We start from the raw sequence: 23,505 nt of genomic DNA, 5'->3' as shown, positions 1-23,505 counted from the left end.
CTTCAGCTTTCTTTCAGCTTTCTTTCTTCTCAGCTTTCTTTATAGTCCAGCTCTCACATCCATATATGACTACTGGAAAAAAACATATCTTTGACTAGATGGACCTTTGTTGGCAAAGTCAAGTCTTTGCTTTTTAATATGCTATCTAAGTTGGTCATACCTTTTCTTCCAAGCAGCGAGAGTCTTATAATTTTATGGCTGCAGTCACCATCTGCAGTCATTTTGGAGCCCCCCAAATAAAATCTGTCACTGTTTCCATTGTTGGCCCATCTATTTGCCATGAAGTGATGGCACTAGATGCCATGATGTTAATTTTCTGAATGCTGAGTTTTAAGTTAACTTTTTCACTCTCCTCTTTCATTTTCATTAAGAGGCTCTTTAGTTCTTTGCTTTCTGCCATAAGGGTGGTGTCATCTGCATATCTGGGGTTACTGATATTTCTCCCAGCAATTTTGAATCCAGCTTGAGCTTCATCCAGCCCAGCATTTCTCATGATGTACTCTGCATATAAGTTAAGTAAGCAGGGTGACAGTATACAGGCTTGACGTACTCCTTTTCCTATTCGGAAACAGTCTGTAATGAGATCAGCCCTGGGATTTCTTTGGAGGGAATGATGCTGAAGCTGAAACTCCAGTACTTCGGCCACCTCATGAGAAGAGTTGACTCATTGGAAAAGACTCTGATGCTGGGAGGGATTGGGGGCAGGAGGAGAAGGGGACGACAGAGGATGAGATGGCTGGATGGCATCACTGACTCGATGGATGTGAGTCTGAGTGAACTCTGGGAGTTGGTGATGGACAGGGAGGCTTGGCGTGCTGCGATTTATGGGGTTGAAAAGAGTCAGACAATTGAGGGACTGAACTGAACTGTTCCATGTCCAGTTCTGACTGTTGCTTCCTGACCTGCACACAGATTTCTCAAAAGGCAGGTCAGGTGGTCAGGTATTCCCATCTCTTTAAGAGTTTTCCACAGTTTGTCGTGATCCACATAGTCAAAAGCTTTGGCATAGTCAATAAAGCAGAAATAGATGCTTTCCTGGAACTCTCTTGCTTTTTCTATAATCTAACAGATGTCAACAATTTTATCTCTGGTTCCTCTGCCTTTTCTAAATCCAGCTTGGATTTAGAAAATTTCAACAGTATGTGAAGTTCATGGTTCACATATTGTGGAAGCCTGGCCTGGAGAATTTTGAGCATTACTTTGCCAGTGTGTGAGATAATCATGTGGTAGTTCAAGCATTCTTTGGTGTTGCCTTTCTTTGGGATTGGAATGAAACTGACCTTTCCAGTCCTGTGGCCACTACTGAGTTGTCCAAATTTGCTGGCATATTGAGTGCAGCACTTTCACAGCATCATCTTTTAGGATTTGAGATAGCTCAGCTGGAATTCCATCACCTCCACTAGCTTTATTCGTAGTAATGCTTCCTAAGGCCCACTTGATTTCACATTCCAGGATGTCTGGCTCTAGATGAGTGATCACACCATCGTGATTATCTGGGTCATGAAGATCTTTTTTATACAGTTCTTCTGTGTATTCTTGCCACCTCTTCTTAATATCTTCTGGTCCTGTTAGGTCCAGACCATTTCTGTCCTTTATTGCACCCATCTTTGCATAAAATGTTCCCTCGGTATCTCTAATTTTCTTGAAGAGATCTCTAGTCTTTCCCATTCTATTGTTTTACTCTACTTCTTTGCATTGATCGCTGAGGAAGGCTTTCTTATTTCTCCTTGCTATTCTTTGGAACTCTGCATTCAAATGGGTATATCTTTCCTTTTCTCCTTTGCGTTTTGCTTCTCTTATATTCACAGCTATTTGTAAGGCCTCCTCAGCCAACCATTTTGCCTTTTTGCATTTCTTTTCCATGGAGATAGTCTTGATCCCTGCTTCCCGTACAATGTCATGAACCTCCGTCCATAGTTCTTCAGCTACTCTATCAGATCTAATCCCTTGAATCTGTTTGTCACTTCCACTGTAAAATCATAAGGGATTTGATTTAGGTCATACCTGAATGGTCTAGTGGTTTCCCCTACTTTCTTCAATTTAACTCTGAATTTGGCAGTGATCTGAGCCACAGTCAATTCCTGGTCTTGTTTTTGCTGACTGTATAGGGCTTCTCCATTTTTGGCTGCAAAGAATATAAGCAATCTGATTTCAGTACACCATCTGGTGATGTCCATGTGTAGAGTCTTCTCTTGTGTTGTTGGAAGAGGGTGTTTGCTATGACCAGTGCATTCTCTTGACAAAACTCCTCTGTTAGCCTTTGCCCTGCTTCATATTATACTCCAAGGCCAAATTTGCCTGTTACTCCAGGCATCTCTTTACTTCCTACTTTTGCATTCCAGTCCCCTGTAATGAAAAGGACATCCTTTTTGGTTGTTAGTTCTAGAGGGTCTTATAGGTCTTCATAGAACCATTCAACTTCAGCTTCTTCAGCATTACTGGTCAGGGCATAGACTTGGATTACTGTGATACTGAACGGTTTGCCTTAGAAACAGAGATCATTCTGTCATTTTTGAGACTGCATCCAAATACTGCATTTGGACTCTTTTGTTGACTACGATGGCTACTCTATTTCTTCTAAGGGATTCTTTTGCCCACAGTAGTAGATACAATGGTCATCTGAGTTAAATTCACCCATTCTAGTCCATTTTAGTTCACTGCTTCCTAAAATGTCGATGTTCACTCTTGCCATCTCCTGTTTGACCACTTTCAATTTGCCTTGATTCATGGATCTAACATTCCAGGTTCCTATGCAATATTGTTCTTTACAGCATCGGGCTTTACTTCCATCACCAGTCACATCCACAACTGGATGTTGTTTTTGCTTTGGCTCCATCCCTTCATTCTTTCTGGAGTTGTTTCTCCACTGATCTCCAGTAACATATTGGGAACCTACTGTCCTGGGGAATTCATCTTTCAGAGGCCTATCTGTTTGTCTTTTCATACTGTTCATGGGGTTCTCAAGGCAAGAATACTGGAAGTGGTTTGTCATTCCCTTTTCTAGTGGACCATATTTTGTCAGAACTCTCCACCATGACCCGTCCGTCTTGGGTGGCCCTATACCACGTGGCTCATAGTTTCATTGAGTTAGACAAAGCTGTGTTCCTCGTTGCCAGTTTACAATGTCCATGACCCCAGTTTGCAGATGTGGAAATTGAAGTACAGGCAGGTAAAATGATTTTTCCCAAGTCACACAGCTAGTAAAGGGTGAAGCTGGAATGTGATAAAAAGAGTCTTGGAAATTGGTGTCAGGGTGAATCCCTCTAAGATCAGGGTTTGGACAAAAGTTCAGTTGTGGTATGTGTTTCACGTGGCCATTCTGCCTAATTTCCACCAATCAATGATAAGGGAGGCTCTTTGCTGGTTGCCAGGGTGGGTGAAGTGTGATAGTGGTGATGGATATGTGAAGAAGTACCAGATAAGATCTTGTGTGAGTGAATTTACACTTGTTGAGAATGTCCTGTAGTTCTGGGTGGCTCAGCCCAAATTCTGTTACAACACTTTGCCCCCTATTCTGAAATTGTCTTGTGGGATACTGTAGCTGATAGGTACATGTGGCTACTTAAAATTAAAAACTTAATTTCTCTGATAGACTAGCCATATTCTAAGGCTAGTGGCTACCATATTGGCCAGTGCAGATATAGAGCATTTCCATCATTGCAGAAAGTTCTATTGGAAATGTCATTTGACTTAAAATAACCTGCCAAAGAGGTCAACTAAACCATATCTCTTGTCTTCTTGCTTTGTTTCATGTGTGTTAATGCTTCGGAATAGCTCCGACTCCATTAAGAATTTAATCAAAGCCATTACCCTAAAATACACCTAACCAATTATACACAGAAACTTGCATATGACTTCAGGTGGGATCACAGACTGTCTGTGTAATAGCTACCCATCAGTGCATAGCAAATTACCTTGGATCTTAGTGGCTTAAAACAACATGGATTTATTATCTCATACAGTTTTGTGTTTCAGGAATCCAGGAGTGGTTTAGCTTAGTGATTCTGACCCAGGACTCTGGTTAGATTGTACTGGAGTGACCAGATTTAGCAAATAAAAATACAAGATGTTCAGTTAATTTGGAATTTTAGAAAAACAATAAATAATTCTTTAGTAGAAGGGTGTCCCATGCAATAATCAAGACATTATTTTACTGAAAAAAGTACTCATTGCTCACCTGAAATTCAAATCTCATTGGGCATTCTGTATTTTATCTCATAATCCAGTCAATGTGTCAACTGAGGCTTCAATCATCTGAAGGCTTTGCCCAGGGCTCATGGATTCGTTTCCAAGATGGCTCTTTAACGAACCTAGCAAGTTAGCTCTGGTTGTTTGTAGAAGGAATCAGTTCTTGGCCACATGGATCTCTTTTTGGGCAGCTTGAGCATCCTGATGTTGGTAGCTGGCTTCCTCCACAGTGGGTGATTCAAGAGAGGGCAGTATCATTTATGACCTTGCCTTGAAAGTCACACACTGTCATTTCTGAACTTTTGTATTGATTGCACAGGACATTTCTATTCACTGTGGGAAGAGGGTTACAGGAACACCAGGAGACAAGAATCATTTGGAATCATCCTGGAGGCTGCCTCCATCCTCTGGAAATTATATACAGATGTCATAGAGTATAAATTTCATGAGGGTAGAATTTTTCTACTTTTTTTCCCTCATAGTTGTAGCCCCAGTGGCTATAACAGTGCCTTATACATTTATAGGCACTCAATAAATATTTGTTCAATGGATGAATAAATGAGACTCTGGTCTAAAATCTCTGACCTAAAAGACTCCTTTGGTTCCTAAAATGTTTGGTGGAAATGAAAGATATTTTCTCAAGAACTCGAGGATGAAGGGCTTAGAATATAGATTAGAGGAATTTATAAGGAGCCACGTCAACTTAGTAAGTGTTGCTGTTGTTTGCAGAAAGAATCCTAGAACTTGTTGGAAAGCTGGGGATTTTTGAAGAAGGCACAAACATTCTGTTTCTGGACTGCTGTGCTAATCTATAGATTCTAGACTTGAACTGCAACACTTCCAGTCTCCAGCCAACCCTGCTTACTTCAGACTGGGCCCCATAATCTGAATTGGCAAGAGCCAGTTCCTTAATATCCTGTAACTGTTTGTCCTGAGTTCAGTGGGTTTTGTATACTGACAGACTCCTAGCTTTTCTCAAGTCTGGAGTCAAGAGGAGATTCTGCCAGCAACCAAGGACCTCTCTGTCAGTCCCGAACAGGTTTTTCCTCCAACTGCATGGCTTGTCCCTATGTTTGTGCTACTAAATATGAAAGGTATATAGTTATGATACCCCCTCGATTTTCTCTAATTGTTTAATGTACAGTGTTAAATACATTGCACCCTTAAAGCTGTCTATCTGTTTATCTTTATTTCAGAAATCTGAACAAAGGGCCAGATCATACTTGAGCTCAATGTTTGAAATTTAAATGTCCACAAGACAAAAATAATAGCAAAAAATAAGTCTGCTAATGAATGACTGTGATGGTGGTCGTGTTAAATGAGTCCTGGACTCTGTGTTAGAAGTTTCTTTGTCTGAACATGACTTCCTGTATTTTCAGGTGTGCATTGTGAAAAAGAGTGAAGAGTTATGATTTAGATGCCATGAAGCAGGTTAACACAGATGCACTTGCACACACACAATTCAAAGAGAGGAATGCTCTAGGATAAAAATGGAAAGGAGATAGTGAGATTTAATACAATGTCAGGAAGGGTCTTTTGTAGAAAATTCCCTGGGGCACAATCTCGACACATAAATTACAAAGTAAGAACAGACAGGTTAAAGTTTGTCATAAGACTGTTTTTTAGAAAGAAAAGAGCCTGAGTAGCAAGTCAAAACTGGCAAAGATATGAAAAGGGGCTATGTGTGGAAAGTAGCAGCAGTCCTCTTCTCAGTGGCAGCAGAATTGTTTGATGTTCTTTTATTTTTTGGGTATCTGCTGGGATGTAAGCTTCCATTGAAGGCCATCCTGTGCAAAGGCCATGTGGCTGTCACCACTCACATCACAGGTTATTCCTTATGTGAACTGGTGAGTGTGGCTTTTGCTAACAGAAACCACCAGGGAGTCTGGAGGGTAAGGGATATACCACTACCTCTAGATCCCCACCCTGGGTGCCACCTCTTTCCTCAAGATATTACAAGTTTGTGAGTTGTGAGGATGAAGACAGGAGTCAGTTATAAAAAAAGCCTAGCAGTTTATTTCCTGATGGTTTACAGACGGACACTTATATCTTTACACCTTCTCAGGAGGGTCTGCATGGCAGCTTCAGCTGCTCTCTGGACACTGATACAAGGGTCCTGTCGAAGTGCTTGGAGCCCTGAAATGGGAAGAAGAGCAACGTCCACTGAGGGAAGAAAGCCAAAGCCCAAGCTTTGCAGTGCAGGGAAGCCTCCACTAAGGGTCAGAGCTACATGGGGCTCAGGTCCCTGGGCTCACATTTTGCCCTAACGGTTAGGATTTGGATCCGCAAATTTAGAAACTATTCTTACATTGAAATAAGGGAAGAGAAGATGCTGACCTTGGGACCAGTAGGTTTATAAACAATCGAAAAATTGAAGTCTGTTGGGAATGGTGCCTACAATGGGATGGAGCTGGGGGTCACCTTACACTCTGGGGAGAGTCCAGTATATGGGGAGCATCAGAGACCACTGATGATGGGGTACACTATGATTTTACAGCTGATGTGGAACTTGGAGTGGCTCTAGTTTCTCTTTCTCTAAGAATATAACAGGGCTCCGGACAGAAACTAGGGTTGGTACTCACGCGTGGTCAGCTGTTCCCTGTCTACTAGCTCCACATATTGGTAGGTCAAATTGAGAACAATGGCATCTAAAATCAACAGGAAGAAAAGTTACTATTTGCTATAGAGGGATTGGCCACAAAAAGTCAGGGCAGACTCTGCACCTGGTCAGAAGTTAAGTGGTCTGAATAGTGAATGAACAAGCTAGGCTCCTCTTGCACCTCCAGGATGATGTGAGGGTGATGTGTGTGGGGTCTTGCATGCTGTGACTGGAAGCGGTTGATTGCCCGCCGCTTGCATGTTACTGGGAAAACTCACTATGTCCTCCAGGGGGCAGCATGAGTTGTCAGGGTTTTGAACATGTATGGCCCCTGTCTTCCAAAAATTTACAACGTAGTTAGGGGGCTATGGTTTTTCCAGTAGTCGTGTACGGATGTGAGAGTTGGACCATAAAGAAAGCTGAGCACTGAAGAATTGGTGCTATTGAAATGTGGAGCTGAAGAAGACTCTTGAGAATCTCTTGGATGGCAAGGAGATCCAACCAGTCAATCCTAAAGGAAAACAACCCTGAATATTCATTGCAAGGTTTGATGCTGAAGCTGAAGCTCCAATACTTTGGCCACCTAACGCGAACAGCTGACTCGCTGGAAAAGACCTTGATGCTGGGAAAAACTGAGGGCAGGAGGAGAAGTGGGTGACAGAGGATGAGATGGTTGGACAGCATCACTAACTCAATGCATATGAGTTTGAGCAAGCTCCAGGAGATAGTGAAGGACAGGGAAGTCTGTCATGCTGCAGTTCATGGGCTCGCAAAGAGTTGGACACGTTTTAGTGACTGAGCAACAACAAAAAGGGGAACCTCTATAGGATCCAATAAGGGATCCTTAGAATCCTGGCTTTCCTGGTGGCTCAGACAGTAAAGAGTCTGCCTGCAGTGTGGGAGATGCATGTTCCCTAGGTCGGGAATATCCCCTGGAGAAGGAAATGGTAACCCACTCCAGTATTCTTGCCTGGAAAAATCCCATGGATGGAGGAGCCCAACAGGCTACAGTCCACAGAGTCGCAAAGAGTCAGACACGACTGAGTGACTTCACTTTCTTTCTTTCTTTCTTAAAGGTGGCCAACCCAGTGGGCCTATTCATTGTGGGCCTGATTAGATGGAATGGGTTTTGCGATAAGACTTAATCTTCAGTGATTCACTTACTTTCCTCTTTAATTTTGTAGATCAAACAAAGAGGCAACACAGTGAAATTAAGTGAATTGTCCAGAATCACCTAGTAGAGCCAAGGTCCGCTGGCCCTCCTGCACCCATACACTTTTCACTAGTTATCATGTTGCTGCTAAAGCTCTCAGCTTGAACTGAATTTAGAAGGTTGACTATGGTTTATGTTAATGGGTGATACAAAGGAAAACAATTTGGCAGGGGCTGCAAGCTTGGATCAAAGACCTGGGGAAAAGAGGGAACAGTGACCTGGAATCAGAAGAAGCAGGAAGGACCCAAATAGGGAGAATGGTCTGATGGAAAGAGAATGAGTGTTGGGAATCCAGAAGCTGCTACTGTAAGTTTGCAAAGAGAACAGGTTCTTTTGAGGGAAGATGTTGTTATACATAAAATGAATTTTCTGGCTTATTATTTTTTTTCTTTTGGTCATACCAATCATATTGGTCTTCCCAGGTGGTACTTGTGGTAAAGAACCCACCTGCCAATACAGGAGACATAAGAGACATGAGTTTGATCCCTGGGTTGGGAAGATCCCCTGGAGGAGGGCGTGGCAACCCACTCCAGTATTCTTGCCTGGAGAAGCCTATGGGCAGAGGAGCCTGGCAGGCTACAGACCATAGGGTTGCAAAGAGACAGGTATGACCAAAGCAACAGCACACAATTATACCAGCATTCATGCTGGGGTAGTTTCCAGGCAAAGCAAAACAGGATGGCAAGGAGCAAGCCTGTGAGTGGACAGAGTGGATGTGGCCTCACCTGTGAGTTTGATGGCTGCACTCCTGATGGTCTCCCAGCTGCTACTGAAGAACGTGAATGAGTGTGTGTGGAGGATCCATAGGATTTCTTGGTTTCTCTTTGACTGGAAGAAATATGTGTTACAAAAAGGGCAACTGAAAGTGGGAGGGATGGGTGGGCAAGGGAAGAACTGGGGGTTTGGGATTAGCAGATGCAAATTAGTATATAGAGAATGGATAAACAACAAGGTCCTACTGTATAGCACAGGGAACTATATTCAATATCCTGTGATAAACCAGAATGAAAAAGAACATGAAAAAGAATATATATGTATAACTGAGTTATTTGGCTGTTGAGTGGAAATTAACACAACCCTGTAAATCAACTATACTTCAATAAAGTAAAAAAAAAAAAAAAAAAAAACACAAGGCAACTGAGAAGTGACTCTTTAAGAAATTCAGCATCCTATAGGCCCCAAGAACCGACATCAAAAGGCCAGTGAGCATGCATACAGCCGTTAATTGTTCTGCTGGAAGGTGTCTTATGGCTATTTCATTCTAAATTTAATCAGGGTGGTGCTGGAGCTTATAGGACTAATCAACAGATGTTTCAGGAATCAAGAGCAGATTCCAGCTGGAACTTGGGGACAGAGCAGAGGGTGACGTGGCAGGATATCCAGTATCACTGTTCTTCCCAGATGGTTCTGGCTCTAGCTGGGATTCTTTGCTATGTGCTTTGTCTTCTGGGATTTGCCTGGACTCTTGGCCTGAATTTTTGGAAGCAGCACCTATTGCACACTCACCAGCTTCATGCAGAACTGCCTGTAGAAATCCCTGGCCCTTGGTAGATCCTGACCATCCAGGAGATGGTCTAATACCCCATAGAGCTCCTGGAGGCCCAGAAAAGGAATGCAGATGATCAGGACATCTCGGCAAGCCTGAAAAACAGAGTTTTCTGCGTCACAGTGCATAATGCTAGTTCTGCTTCCAGAAGGGAAGGCAGGCTTATTGGTGTGTTGGGAAATGAGCAGTAAAGAGTGATGCAAGGGCTGGACAGTCACTGCTACCACCTTCCCAGTTTCAAAGATGGAAGTGCAAACTCAGGAAGTGATGGCCAAAAAGGAACCCAGGATGGGATAACTGGTTTTCAGGTTCATTTGAGACTGGTGTCTTCAGATATGGCTGCTGGTCCAGCCAGACCAGGCTTCCTGGCACCTTTTGGCTACGGGCAGAGGAGGAGGTGCATCTGTCTGTGCAAGGGCCACTTACAGTTCCAATCTTGGGATTGGGGTCCCAGAGGTGGAGAAGGAATGAAATCATGCTCTTTTTTATTTCTTCAGCAAAAAAAATCTTCCACCTTCTTCCTGTTAGGGATGCCAGATTCTCAAATAAGAGGATGGCAGTCAGCCTCACATCATCCTGCTCCTGTGATGACAGATGCATGTCGTTGGTGAGTCCCCCACACGGCCATTCCCAGCTGGAAACCCCCAGCCCACTCTGCCCCTTCCCATTCAGTAAAGGAGGCTGGAGCCCAGGCACTGGAGCTCGCTTGTCACAGCCCCTGTGTGTTCTAAGAATGCCCTTCCTTTCCTAGTATCTCTCCACCCACATGACACGAGTTTAGAGCTGGAGACTTGGTTTTTGACTTGGAGGAACTAATGAGGAAATGTGACCACAGGAACAATAAAAAGGGAGTGCTGGTGGCAGAAGGCCAGGGAGGGTTCTCGTTTATTCTGTATTTTATACATATTAGTCTGATTGCATCATTAGCCTGGAGTTATGGGGCCTCTGATCTAAACTGCTCAATGTCTAGGACGCTTCTCCAAGATCCCATACACTTCCCAAAGGGATTACAGGAAGCTCAGAAATTTGGGCTTTGGGTCTCAAAGAGAGAGAGAGAGAGGATAAACAAAAAAGTGCTTAGCCCCACTATTGTATATATGAGGTTATGGAGCTCCCTTGCTTACTGTCCAGGAGGGTTGGCAATGCTTTTTAAAAGGCAAAAGATTTATGCGACCTCAACAGGTGGTGGAGAAAGATGGCCTTCTATTATCTCAGACACTTTGTTGATATGGTTTAGAGTTCTAACAAACTCTGATGAATTTTCTGGAGGTTTTCTTTTTTCTTTCTTTTTCTTGAGGGAGTTGGGTACCTAGAAAACTAGTCTAAAATACCTACAGGAAGGCAGAGGGATGAGGGGAAAGGTCATTCCAGGTAACAGAATATTATTTAGATTAGCAATAACCAAGGACAAATAAAAAAGCATTCCCATGGACATGAGGGGAAGAAGACAGAAGAGTTAACTTTGATAGCAAAATAAAATGTGTGTGAGAAGAGGGCATATAAACAACATCGTGAAAAAGGACACTAATAAAGATCTACCATAAAAAAATAAAGATGGCTTGTTGGGAAAAGGCTAGAAAAGTTAAATACATGCCTTGTAGAATGGAAATGGAAGTAGACATGTTCTTTAAATGTACTAGAAGTAAGGTCAAGGTATATATTTAAAAGATCTCCTTTTAGAAAAAGAAGCAACCCAATGACAAAGTATCCAAAAGCTAGAGAGTTATTTACTTAAAAAAAAGAAACCATTTGAATTTTCTAAAATCAAAGACCTAAAGATAGGTCTGCAAGGAGATCCAACCAGTCCATTCTGAAGGAGATCAGCCCTGGGATTTCTTTGGAAGGGATGATGCTAAAGCTGAAGCTCCAGTACTTTGGCCACCTCATGCAGAGTTGACTCATTGGAAAAGACTCTGATGCTGGGAGGCATTGGGGGCAGGAGGAGAAGGGGACGACAGAGGATGAGATGGCTGGATGGCATCACTGACTTGATGGACGTGAGTCTGAGTGAACTCTGGGAGTTGGTGATGGACAGGGAGGCCTGGCGTGCTGCAGTTCATGGGGTCGCAAAGAGTTGGACACAACTGAGCGACTGAACTGAACTGAACTGGAAGATAGGTCAAATAGGAATTAACCAATTGGGACGATGAGAAAGCAGAAAAGAGAAGGGTAGAAGTGTCTTGGGTGCTGGGAGAAGTATTAAAGTTTAATTTCCTGTTATAGAGAGTGATGTGAGAGCTTGGGTGCTGGTGTGGGAAATAGCAGTGAGAGGGGCCTGGAGCATGGGACAGCAGCTGTATTTTCTGTTCTACCATTTTTTCAAGGTGTCACCATATTTTTAGAGAAAGTATTTGAATAGTGAAGAAAAGAAAGAGAGAATTTGGAGATTACAGAATTGTATGTTTTACCTATAGAAAAATATAGGGGCAAAGTATCATAATTTATTTGCAGAAAGAGAGCATTGCTTGCATGTAGTTGCTTTAGTTGGTCCAACTCTTTACCATCTTATGGACAGTAGCACACCAGGCTTTTCTGTCTATGGGATTCTCCAGTCAGCAATACTGAGGTGGGTTGCCATGCCCTCCTCCAGGGGATTTTCCCAGCCCAGGGATCGAACCTGCATCTCTAAAGTCTACTACATTAGCAGGCAGATTCTTTACCACTAGCACCACCTGGGAAGCCCCCAAAAGAGCATTACAGGACTGTAAAGAACATGTCGTTATTAAGACTCAATTTTTGCCAAATTTTATGCAAATTCGATGAGGTTGATACCTACTAGAAATGAAAAAGTTCTAACCCAACAACCAGAAAGACTTTAGATTTTTTTCTTTTGCAGTAAAACTGAGAAACATTCTTTTGACCATAAAACTTGTAGACAGACTTGTGATTAATGAAGGCTCAGATCCAAGAGTGTTACTATCATTGAATCAACTATGGCCCAGGAAACCTAACAGGTAAGGCTCTCTGGAGCTGACTTCAGCTCTTGGTTGTTAAAGATTGTTTCAGTTATCTGTGTATTGAAGAAAAGAACATCTTTGTTATTTTACCGAAGATACTGAATTGAGTGAAAACCCATAAAGTATTTTTGAGTACAAAATGAGAATGAAAAGTAACACGAATACATTGGAGAAAGTAACACTAATTAATACCAGCAGAAAGCTGCTTTCAAAGGTCAGGTTTAGACTCACACAAAAGAAACTGAAACACACAAAACTGGTGGACTATGGACTGAGGGCATGTATTACGAACTGAAATCTGGAGGTTGGGGTGGTTAATAAACTTCTGAAGAGTCAGGAAGAAAGGGTAAGATAAAAAAAAAAAACTGGAGTGAATAAATAGGAAAAAATTGGACTTGAGAGGTGATTTTTCTTCAGATTCTATTCAATACTTCTCAGGCCTTATTTAGAGACACAACACAGTCACTGGCTTGTAAAATATTAAGGAGCTGAAAAATTAGGTTTATGGTGAATAATGAAGGAAATAAAGACTTTTCATTCTGGAGACTATCACTGAACAGGTAATTTAATAAAGCCTGAATGTTTAAGAAGGATGCACTTGAGGCGGCAGCCAACAGTTTCCATCTCCTCCAATCACACAATGGGAGCAGACAGGTTTAGATGATAAAAAATAGGTTTATGTTAGATGTGAAATAGATTTCTATATTAATGGCAGTGAATAAACCAAGAAGAAATAATAAAATCTAGTTTCCCAGAAGGTATAAAGAAAAATGACCTTCCTTTGCCTAGGATCATTGACTAATCTTTTCTGAAATGAGGGCTGTAAACCAGATCAGGGGTTGACAAAATTTTTCTGTAAAAGACAAAATGCTGAATAATTTAGACTTTGCAGGCCACATGGTTTCTGTAACAACTAATCAGCTCTGCAGATGAAGTGTGAAGGCTGCCATAGATAATATGTAACCAATGGGCATGGCTGTGTTCCAATAAAACTACCTTTGCAAAAAGATGTTCTGGGTCGAATTTGGCCCATGAGCCACGGGGCGGTTTAATGACTCCTGGGATGAAATGAACTAAGCAAGTATTTTAAGTTTTTGAAATCTTGCACATGAAAAACATAGTGTTGGAGGCATCAACGTTTAGCCCTGTAATGGGTACTGTCATCATCTGTGTTCCCCCAACAGCAAACATTGAGGTAAGGATTTAAGTGTAAGGGATTTACATGGGAGGTGAGCCCAGGAAGCAAGATGGACAAGACAGGAAGGCTACGAAAGGGAATATAAGTGGGTATGGCAGATGGACACCAAACTGGTCTGCTGCAAGCACTGCCTGAACCTCTTTCTGTTCACTCACTTCTTCTGGGGAGGGAAGATTCCTGAACAGGTTCACTTACATCTTCAAGGAAGGTTCTTGTTTGCAGGACTATTTCTTTGAAGTAGAAGCTCACGTCTCTGTCTGTGAGCAGATCCAGGATCTTTTTTAGAGCCTTCAAGCTTTCACAGACGACCTCAGTGCGGGCCAGGTGATAGAGGCCTCTGATGACAGATTCTAACATTATCTGCTTGTGCTTCTTCACCTATTTTGAAATAAGGTTTCTTAATCTCGAAAACTGTTCTATGTGTATCTGGAATAGGGTAGGAGACCCCAGACAAGGGGACTGACATTCTGTTAGGGTCATGGATCCTTCAACATAAGAGCCACTACTTCAGCAACTTATTTGGACCCATGTGTAACCATGGGGTGTGGGTTACTAAATAATTATTTTAAAACTCTACTTGTGTCCATGAATGCTCAGTTGGGTCCAATTCCTTGCAACCCCATGGACTGTAGCCCACCAGGCTCTTCTCCATGGGATTTTCCAGGCAAGAATAATGGGGTGGGTTGCCATTTCCTCCTCCAGGGGCTCTTCCCAACCCAGGGATGGAACCTGTCTCCTGTGTCTCTTGCATTGGCAGATGGAGTCTTTTTTTTTTTAATTTTTATTTTAACCACTGAGCCACTTGGGAAGCCTCTAACTCTACTTACATGAACTACTTTTTGTCCTTCCCTCAACCCCTTTTACCTTGTGAGGGGCTCCAGAAGCTGTATTACCGAGACCCCGGATGGCCATTTGCCTCAGGATGGGGTTGGAGTCCCAAGCACTCTGATCCATCAGGACAAGCACATCCCGTAGATTCCCATGCTTCCAAAGGATTGGCTCCTTCATGAGCTGAAAATGACATACTTCTCCCCTTTAGTTGAGGGAAGGGCCTCCCTTCAGGAGAGTTCTGAAGGCATCACAGCTATGATGAAAGGGCAGGGCCCCAGCTGCTTGTGGAGCAAAGGAAGAAGCCTTGGGTGAATATACAAATCTGGCAGGAACTAAGCTCTAGTGGTAAGCAACCCACAGGTCAAGGTTATGAGCTGATGAGAACCAAAACACCTAGTTAAGAATATATGTGCACGTGCTTAGTTGCTCAGTTGTGTCTGACTCTTTGAGACCTCATGGAATAAAACCCGCCAGGCTCCTCTGTCCATGGAGATTCTCCGGGCAAGAATACTAGAGTGGGTTGCCATGCCCTCCATGCCCTCCTCCAGGGGATCCTCCTAATCCACGAATCGAACTGGGGTCTCCTGCATTGCAGGCAGATTCTTCATCAGCTGAGCTACCAGGGAAGCCCAGTTAAGAAGATAATTCTGATCTAAATGGGAAAATGGAGCATAGGAAACAGGAGTAACTGATGATGTTATTTCTCTGGACTGGCTGGGCCAGCTTTTATCCCAGGGTGTGGAAGGACTGTAGTATTGATATATTTGTTGGTTATATTTTGTTTTGTCTTTTGCAGGTTATTTCTCTATCCTTCTCTGCTTTGGAAATTGATGTCTACAGACCAGAGGGCAGGAGGAGGATGAGGCTGGGTTCTTTTTCCTCTCTGTCTCTCTGCTCAGGTACTGTATCTCTGGCAGTCGTTGGGCCTCTCCACTCCCAAAGCTCCCAGTGAAGGTCCCTCTTCCATGGCTCTGGATCCCATTGAACTCCTGAGAGAGTTACCCCATGGGACCCAACAAGCCTGCTGGGGTGGCTTGCCTCAGAGAAGAAAGCTGTGCCCGTTATCCGGTAGTTCTCTGAGGAGGAGGTCAGGGATGGGAGGAGTTGTTCTGTGATGTCCAGTATGATTCCATGTTGCCACACAGCCATGCTCCTAGAAAACCAAGGCTCCCATTGTAGCGGAGACTTTTTTCTCAATGGAAGACACTTTAGTCTATTTCTCTATCAGGAAAACCAATAATTTTAAAAAGGGATGTTAACAAGGAAAGAGCACCAAGCCTTAAACTTTATAGCACCCTATCTAAGTGCCTGACAAGAGTGTTCAGTTCAGTCACTCGGTCGTGTCCGACTCTTTGCGACCCCATGGACTGCAGCCCGCCAAGACTTCTTCTCCATCACCAACTCTCGGAGTTTACTCAAACTCTAAAGTGTAGTTCGCCTAAAACTGTTCATTTGTATCGCTATTTTTTGAGGAATTGTTGAGTTTGGAGCTGATCCTACCATGTCTTCCCAACCCTCTTTGCTCTTTCTTCTGTTTTCTTTTCTCCTTGACTCTAAGTCCTTGGTGACTCAATGGCTTTCAGTGAAGTTGCCTGCACTGCATTTTCACTTTGTCTTCAGCTTTTCCTTTGGTATCTAGTTTTGGAGTATCTGAACATTACCTGGCCAGTGCACAGACTCCTATGTGGTGGGTACTGGGGCTGCTGAGGAGGGTCCACACGTTGTCTCCCTCGTCAGATTCTCTGGTCAGCCCTTCTCTCATAGCCTGGGCCTGCACAGACTTTAGAGCTGTAGTTGAGAGCCTGAAAGAGACAGTTGGCATCACAAAAGTAAGTCAACACCATGCAGGGAACTGTGAATTCCTCAAGTCCATAATCCATAATAAATACCATCAAGCTGTCTGTATTCTGTATTTTCACAGATTATATCTTGGCTCTGTATATTGACATGTATGAATCTGGTTACTTATAACCACTATGTGCTACAGAATAAATTTGGCACATTTTGTTTGTTTTAAAAAATGTTCCCCACAATGCTCCCTTACTTCTGGATGAATGGAGGCTGTGTAAGGAAAACACAGGCAGCCTTGATCTCACACTTTGGTGTTGGGGCCAAAGGGGATATTGACATGTCCTGAACTCAGTCAATAATCCCACAAAATCTTCACCTCTCCTGAGAAAATCAAGCCCTGAGGATAGAAAGTGTGAAATACTGTATTTTAGTGGCTCAAACACAGCACCTTGGAAACTAGGATGCATCTCTCAATGGATAGTGCATTGCAATTGTTGGCCAAACAGTAGTTGTGATGCAGTCGCTATTGATTGTGTATACAATTCGTGTACACAAACATATTCAGGTACGGCTCTTTGAGGTGTCCCTGGAGGAGGACCTGGCCACTCACTCCAGTATCCTTGCCTGGAGGATCCCATGGACAGAGGAGCCTGGCAGGCTATAGTCTATAGGGTTGCAAAGAGAGAGACATGACTGATGTGACTTAGCATGCACACATGCAAGCTTAGAGCTGTAGGTATTTATATATGTACATGTGCTGAGCCTAACTGCTTCCTTGGTGGTTCAGATGGTAAAGAATCTTCCTGCAATGTAGGAGACCCACATTCAGTCCCTGAGTTGTGAAGATCCCCTAGAGAAGGGAATGGCAACCTACTGTAGTATTCTTGCCTGAAGAATTCCATGGACAGAGGAACCTGGTGGGCTACATAGTCCATGGGGTCAAAGAGAGTCAGATGGGACTGTGTGACTGAGTGCATGGGCCTGCACAGGCAAGCAAGTGGACCCAATCCCTTGCCCGCCCCCCCACCCCACCCCACATGCACACTCACTGAGTCTAATTGCTCTTTAAAATGCCTTTTAATAGGTTGATTTGACTTTGGAATAAAAAGTTAGGCAAGAGAACAGGGAAGCAAAGCAGTGTGTTACAAAATAAAAATCTACACTTAATAATCCTCAAAGAGCTCTATGGAACAATATAAAATATGAATTTAATAGTTTAAGAAAGCACTAATTTATGACTTAATTGGGATTTTTAAAAACTTTTTCAATGGTTCATGAAATAATATTACTTCTTTCAATTGGTGAAGTCTTAGATTTGAGGAAATACGATATTTATTTTTATTTTTCTTCTTTCCTTGTATGGTGTGTATGTGTATACTCGTGTTGGACTCTTTGTGATCCCATGGACTGGGGTCCCCGAGTGCCCCAGTCCATAGAATTTTCCAAGCAAGAATACTGGAGTGGGTTCCATTTCCTTCTCCAGGGGATCTTCCCGACCTAGGGGTTGAACCTGCATCTCTTGCACTGGCAGTCTCCTTCGTCGGGAGACAGATTCTTTACCACTAGTGCCACCTGCCTTGAATATTACAGAATTCCAACTTTCCTTGAAAGGTTTCAAGGAAAGAAGACAAAGGAAGTGGATGGGCCACTCTAGAGAAGAAGATGTTGCTGCTTGTAAGACTGTTCTGGATGACAGCGCCTGGGTACCAGTTCCGGGAAGAAGGGCTATGAGGCTCAGGGATGGAGGGACCTTGTTTCTAAATGGGTAGTTGAGGCCATGCCAGGCCCTTTTCCGGAGTCTTGGGTCAGGGTGTCTCCAGAAGGCCCTCCTGCCTGGCTGTTTACCTGCAGGGGTCAGCTGTCTGCTGCCGCTCCCCCTGCGGCATCACCCGCCGGCGGCGGCTGAGGGTGGAGGTGGGCATCTTCTGACCAAGCGTGCAGCTGACCAGCTTCAGGAGAAGCGCAAACAGCTCCGGGTACAGGCTCGCGACAGGGGTGCCCGTTGACACCACTTCATACACGGCACAGGCCACCTGCAGGGAGGAAGGGTCTCGTGTCAGGTGGGGCTGACCTTCCAGGCTGTTTTCCCTCCACAGGATTGCTTCCCAGGTGGACCACACTTGTGGTAAAAGCACACAGAAAGGGGAGAAAATGGAGGGTTTATTTTTCTGGGAACTTCTCAACTCAGGCTGTGTTTTTCTCCCAGGGCTCCCAAGTGGGGTGACTCCAAAGTCTAGCTGGCACCACAAGGTTAGGCTTAGGGTCTTTTGACAACAATTATCTATCTGGCACCACAAGGTTAGGCTTAGGGTCTTTTGACAACAATTAGATGTCTTGAAGGATAATTTGGAAACACAGAGGCACAGATTTTCCTTGGGCTGGTGAAAAATTGGCTTCTAAACATGATCAGCCACAAAGTCATTGCCATATCACTGCCATGATTGTCCAGTATAAACTGGAGTCGATTTAAAACCAGAGTGTAAGAGGGGGAGAAGTGTGATTAATGCTGTACCACCCAGTGCCAGGTGGGAACAAGCTCAGATGTGTGACGGGTTGTCCAACTCACAGATATTGCCTCTATTCTGGCTAGGTCATCTTCTAACTCGTTCTCCAGTTTGTCGACTAAGGCTCGCAAGAGTTTGCCACTGGAGGCTGGGTTCTCAGCCAGAGATTTCCACAGTGTCTTTGTGTCCCTAGTCAAGGAAGGCAGGAAGCTGATGAGGCTCAACTCTTTGGGAGATTCACTTTTCCATTGGATCCACTCTAAAACCACATTATGACTAATCACAATTGCAGGGATGAGTGGACATGCCAACGTGCCTGGGGATAATAAGGATGCTTTATTTAACAATCTAGCATTTGGGCCTTGGGTTGCTGAGGTTTGTTAACATCCATCAAGACAGAAACCTCTCATATAGATGCATTCTCAGCAACCAGAAAGGGGGGAAATAATCACTTTCTAAAACTCACTTACTCCTATTTTAAGTATATATATATATATATATATATATATATACACACACACATACACAAACATATATACATATACACATATCTAAAATTCTCATCTTCCAATGAGGACATATATTTGAAAAATACTTGGAAAACCATTACCTGTGATTCAAGCACTGTTTCTGAAATTAGTCAGGTGAGATGTTTTCAACTTTTGTTTGCTATCTTTCTCTCAAACCAGAGATTCTTCCCCAATGCCTTATAGAGGGGTCTTCCCTGGGAAAAGGGACCACCTTAGTTTGAATCTACCTGTCAAAGGGCAGAGGCTTCTGTAAAAGGTTGGCAACAACTGCGTCCATGTGAAAGCTGGCTATCTGAGAAATGGCTTCTAGCATAAACTGAAAACTTTCCTCCTTTTGTCTGAGGACCGGCATGTGATGGTAAATTACGCCCAAGATCTCCAACAGCTAAAAAGAAAAAGCCAATGCAGTCACTGAATCACCATTTTTCCTTGACATGGTTGACTTAGGTCATGTACAGTCAGCAAGTTATGGGTGGTGATCGATGAAATAGAAATAATGTTAAGGAAGTGATTGATTCTACACATGGCCTATCTCTTGCTCAGGACAATTATTGATAAATTAGGCATTTATTCTTAAATCAGTTTAGCAACATTTAGTAAAAGGCAGCATTATGCCAGGTGCTGAGTTAGGCATTGTGGGGATTTTACCAGGGTTGCATAAGATGTAGCCCTTTCTCAAAAGGAATGAATCATCTCATACAGGACTTCGGCTGTACACCCAGAGGCTTGTACACAAAACTGTGTATGGAAAATGGTGTACAAGAGATTCACAGGACTGATAGGGGAATCCAGAAGTAACTGAGGTCACCATAGAGGGACATCTGGTCTGGGTCTCAAAGGATATATATCAATTCCAAAAGGCAAGGTGGAGATGGCGAGGAAAGGAATCCTCATCAGAAGGAACAAGACAGGTAAAAATGCAAAGAGGGTTCAGAGAGCAGTGAAACTAATCTATCCTCCACTATTGGATACATGTCATTATACATCTGTCAACATCAAAACTAAAAGCTCTAATGTGAACTGTGGACTTTGGGTGATTATCAGTTCAGTTCAGTTCATTTCAGTTCAGTCGCTCAGTCGTGTCCGACTCTTTGCGACCCCATGAATCGCAGCACGCCAGGCCTCCCTGTTCATCAGCAACTCCTGGAGTTCACTCAGACTCACGTCCATCGAGTCCGTGATGCCATCTAGCCATCTCATCCTCTGTCGTCCCCTCCTCCTCCTGCCCCCAATCCCTCCCAGCAACAGAGTCTTTTCCAATGAGTCAACTCTTCACATGAGGTGCCCAAAGTACTGGAGTTTCAGCTTCAGCATCATTCCCTCCAAAGAAATCCCAGGGCTGATCTTCTTCAGAATGGACTGGTTGTATCTCCTTGCAGTCCAAGGGACTCTCAAGAGTCTTCTCCAACACCACAGTTCAAAAGCATCATTCTTCGGTGCTCAGCCTTCTTCACAGTCCAACTCTCACATCCATACATGACCACAGGGAAAACCGTAGCCTTAACTAGACGGACCTTAGTCGGCAAAGTAATGTCTCTGTTGTTGAATATACTATCTAGGTTGGTCACAACTTTTCTTCCAAGGAGTAAGCGTCTTTTAATTTCATGGCCGCAGTCACCATCTGCAGTGATTTTGGAGCCCCCCAAAATAAAGTCTGACACTGTTTCCACTGTTTCCCCATCTATTTCCCATGAAGTGATGGGACTGGATGCCATGATCTTAGTTTTCTGAATGTTGAGCTTTAAGGCAACTTTTTCACTCTCCTCTTTCACTTTCATCAAGAGGCTTTTAGCTCTTCTTCACTTTCTGCCATAAGGGTGGTGTCATCTGCGTATCTGAGGTTATTGATATTTCTCCCGGCAATCTTGATTCCAGCTTGTGTTTCTTCCAGTCCAGCATTTCTCATGATGTACTCTGCATAGAAGTTAAATAAGCAGGTGACAATATACAGCCTTGACGTACACCTTTTCCTATTTGGAACCAGTCTGTTGTTCCATGTCCAGTAGGATGAGTCAATGTAGGTTCATCGATTGTAGCAAACGTAACCTGAGGTGCGGGATGTTGGAAGTCTGGAGATAGGAGGTGTACTGAAACTCTGTAACTTCTGCTCAGTTTTGTTGTGAACCTAATGGCTTTAAAAAGTAAAATCTATATAAAAACTACACAAAAGCCTGGTAGAAGCAGATGTAGAAAACTTTATGGAATAGGAGAATGGTTCAGTTTGGAGCACAGAAAGAATGAAGGTGAGAAAAAAGAGGAGGATAACTTGATAGACAAGACAAAGCTGAATCCGAAAGGGCATTGAGGGTCACCTTTCTGAGTTTGGGTATTAGTCTCTGTGCAGTAGGGAATTAGATCATGCATTTGGATTTTTGACATGGATTAGGACATGTCTCTATGCTAAAGCAACTTTGCGTCCAGTAGATATTTCTCTTGCTTATTTTGGATAGACATGTTTAGGTTAAATATAACATTTTTCATGGAATTGTAATTTCTTAATCATAAATATCCTGCAAGCCTGATTATCACACAGTCCCATACTAGTGATTCTTGGAAAACATTTAGGTCCCTAGCCTTTACCTAGCGTATGAACAACTTCCCCTTTTATGTTTAACACACAAACACATGGATATTCTAAATTTATTAACCTTTCATTCTGCCGTGACTGGCCTAGGGCCTGCCACAGAGTATATACTCAATAAATGTTTTTGAAAACAAACAAATGGTTGGGCATTAGTTAGAACAGAGGTCATTTGTAAAAGTCATGCTTTGGAGAATTCTTTAATTTAGGATGATTAACTCCTGGCTCTGGGGACCACGACTTCTTCCTCATGTTACCCTTGGGAAGGAAGCCTTTCTGAGTTAAAAATTCTTTCCTCATCACTGATCTCTGAATTGTTAATATTTTGATTGTGACTTTAGGAGAGAGAGAAGACAGCATATCCATTTGGAGCTCTTAACCAGACTTCCTGAATTTAAACCCAATTCTCTCTGCTTAATTCTCTAGTTGGGAGGAAGGATTGGGACTTTTCTTCCAGTCAGTTCCTCAAGGATAGCCTTCTTTACCAGAAAATACCTAAATGGTGTTAAAGAGCAGCTCACAGGGTGGCAGTGGAGTTAGAAAACCCGCCTGGCCCTCAGTGGCCATCTCAAAGGTTCATGAGACCACTCTTATGCTTGCAGATCTTACAACCCAGTTTTTCACGCACCACATGCTTCTGGTTCAGATATTCTTCCTCTGGCCAGAGAGTGGCAGCTTGGCAAGTGGTCATCATCACAGACTAGAGAGGCGATTGAGTCAGGTGAGACGGGCCCTCCTCCTGAGCCTGGTTGCTCATACACAACTTGGGTCTCTGTTGAGGCCTCCTGAGGCTGTGTATGCTCTTGCCTGTGACTCATCAGAGGACCAATTGAGGAGTGATGACCTGCTTCTGGTACTGGCATTTCAGAAGCGCTAGAATCATGCTCAGTTGTCAGACTGGCTGTCAGTTCACCTGGTCTTCCAGAGTAGCTCCCTGCTCCTTCAGGGCGGTGATCATCCAGACGCCACAGGCCTTTGTACACGGGGGGTTGAGGCTCTCCAGACCATCCAGGGTTTCCTCCAGGAACATGAGCATTTCTTCACTGGGGATGAGTTTACTGACAATCTGAGAACAGACCCAGAAAGATTCCTGTCATCAACCCCTCACTTCATATCTGGACCCAGAAAGACTCCTGTCACCAACCCCTCACTTCATATTTGGACCCAGAAAGACTCACGTAACCAAGCCCCTCACTTCCTATCTGGACACCCAAAACATGCTGCCCTTTTTTAAGGATATTAGAAACCACTGGGCTTTCCAAAGAGTTAGCGTATGATCGAGGCCATAGAAACTAGAGAAAATATTAAAATAGGACATAGACACGACCTTTCAGTCTAAGTAAAACTTTCCTTGAAGTTGCTTTCTAAAAATCATTTCATATTTATTAAATTCTAGGTCTGCCAAGGCAATTTCCTCTCTAAACCTGAATTTGCAATATGACCCATAAAGGAAAAATAATGCGTAAATGACAATTTAAGTGTTGTCAAGTACTTTCATATACATTTCATCTATCATAGAAATGTCTTATGTCTGCCAAAGAGTAGCTAGGAGCTAGGCTTGAGGATT

General features: G+C 43.2%; 1 protein-coding gene across 1 annotated transcript in view; it reads right to left on the bottom strand.

Annotated features, from left to right (window-relative positions):
- Window positions 1–6,207: 6,207 nt before the first annotated feature.
- The window catches only part of MROH2B (maestro heat like repeat family member 2B), an 84,470-nt gene continuing 67,172 nt past the window's right edge, over window positions 6,208–23,505 (bottom strand). Inside the window, exons 30-42 of the mRNA XM_027979956.2 lie at window positions 22,852–23,004; window positions 19,585–19,742; window positions 18,890–19,016; window positions 18,169–18,356; window positions 16,194–16,334; window positions 15,571–15,685; window positions 14,566–14,712; window positions 13,897–14,079; window positions 9,973–10,128; window positions 9,507–9,641; window positions 8,726–8,828; window positions 6,771–6,836; window positions 6,208–6,324 (exon numbers count right to left, since the gene is read on the bottom strand). Of these exons, the coding sequence (XP_027835757.2) occupies window positions 6,218–6,324; window positions 6,771–6,836; window positions 8,726–8,828; window positions 9,507–9,641; window positions 9,973–10,128; window positions 13,897–14,079; window positions 14,566–14,712; window positions 15,571–15,685; window positions 16,194–16,334; window positions 18,169–18,356; window positions 18,890–19,016; window positions 19,585–19,742; window positions 22,852–23,004 (1,779 nt within the window). The 3' untranslated portion in view covers window positions 6,208–6,217. The remainder of the gene's footprint in view (window positions 6,325–6,770; window positions 6,837–8,725; window positions 8,829–9,506; window positions 9,642–9,972; window positions 10,129–13,896; window positions 14,080–14,565; window positions 14,713–15,570; window positions 15,686–16,193; window positions 16,335–18,168; window positions 18,357–18,889; window positions 19,017–19,584; window positions 19,743–22,851; window positions 23,005–23,505) is intronic.

The sequence above is a fragment of the Ovis aries genome, chromosome 16 (genome assembly GCF_016772045.2).
Source record: "Ovis aries strain OAR_USU_Benz2616 breed Rambouillet chromosome 16, ARS-UI_Ramb_v3.0, whole genome shotgun sequence".
NCBI classification, from domain to species: Eukaryota; Metazoa; Chordata; class Mammalia; order Artiodactyla; family Bovidae; genus Ovis; species Ovis aries.
This window is presented reverse-complemented; position numbering and strand designations above follow the sequence as displayed.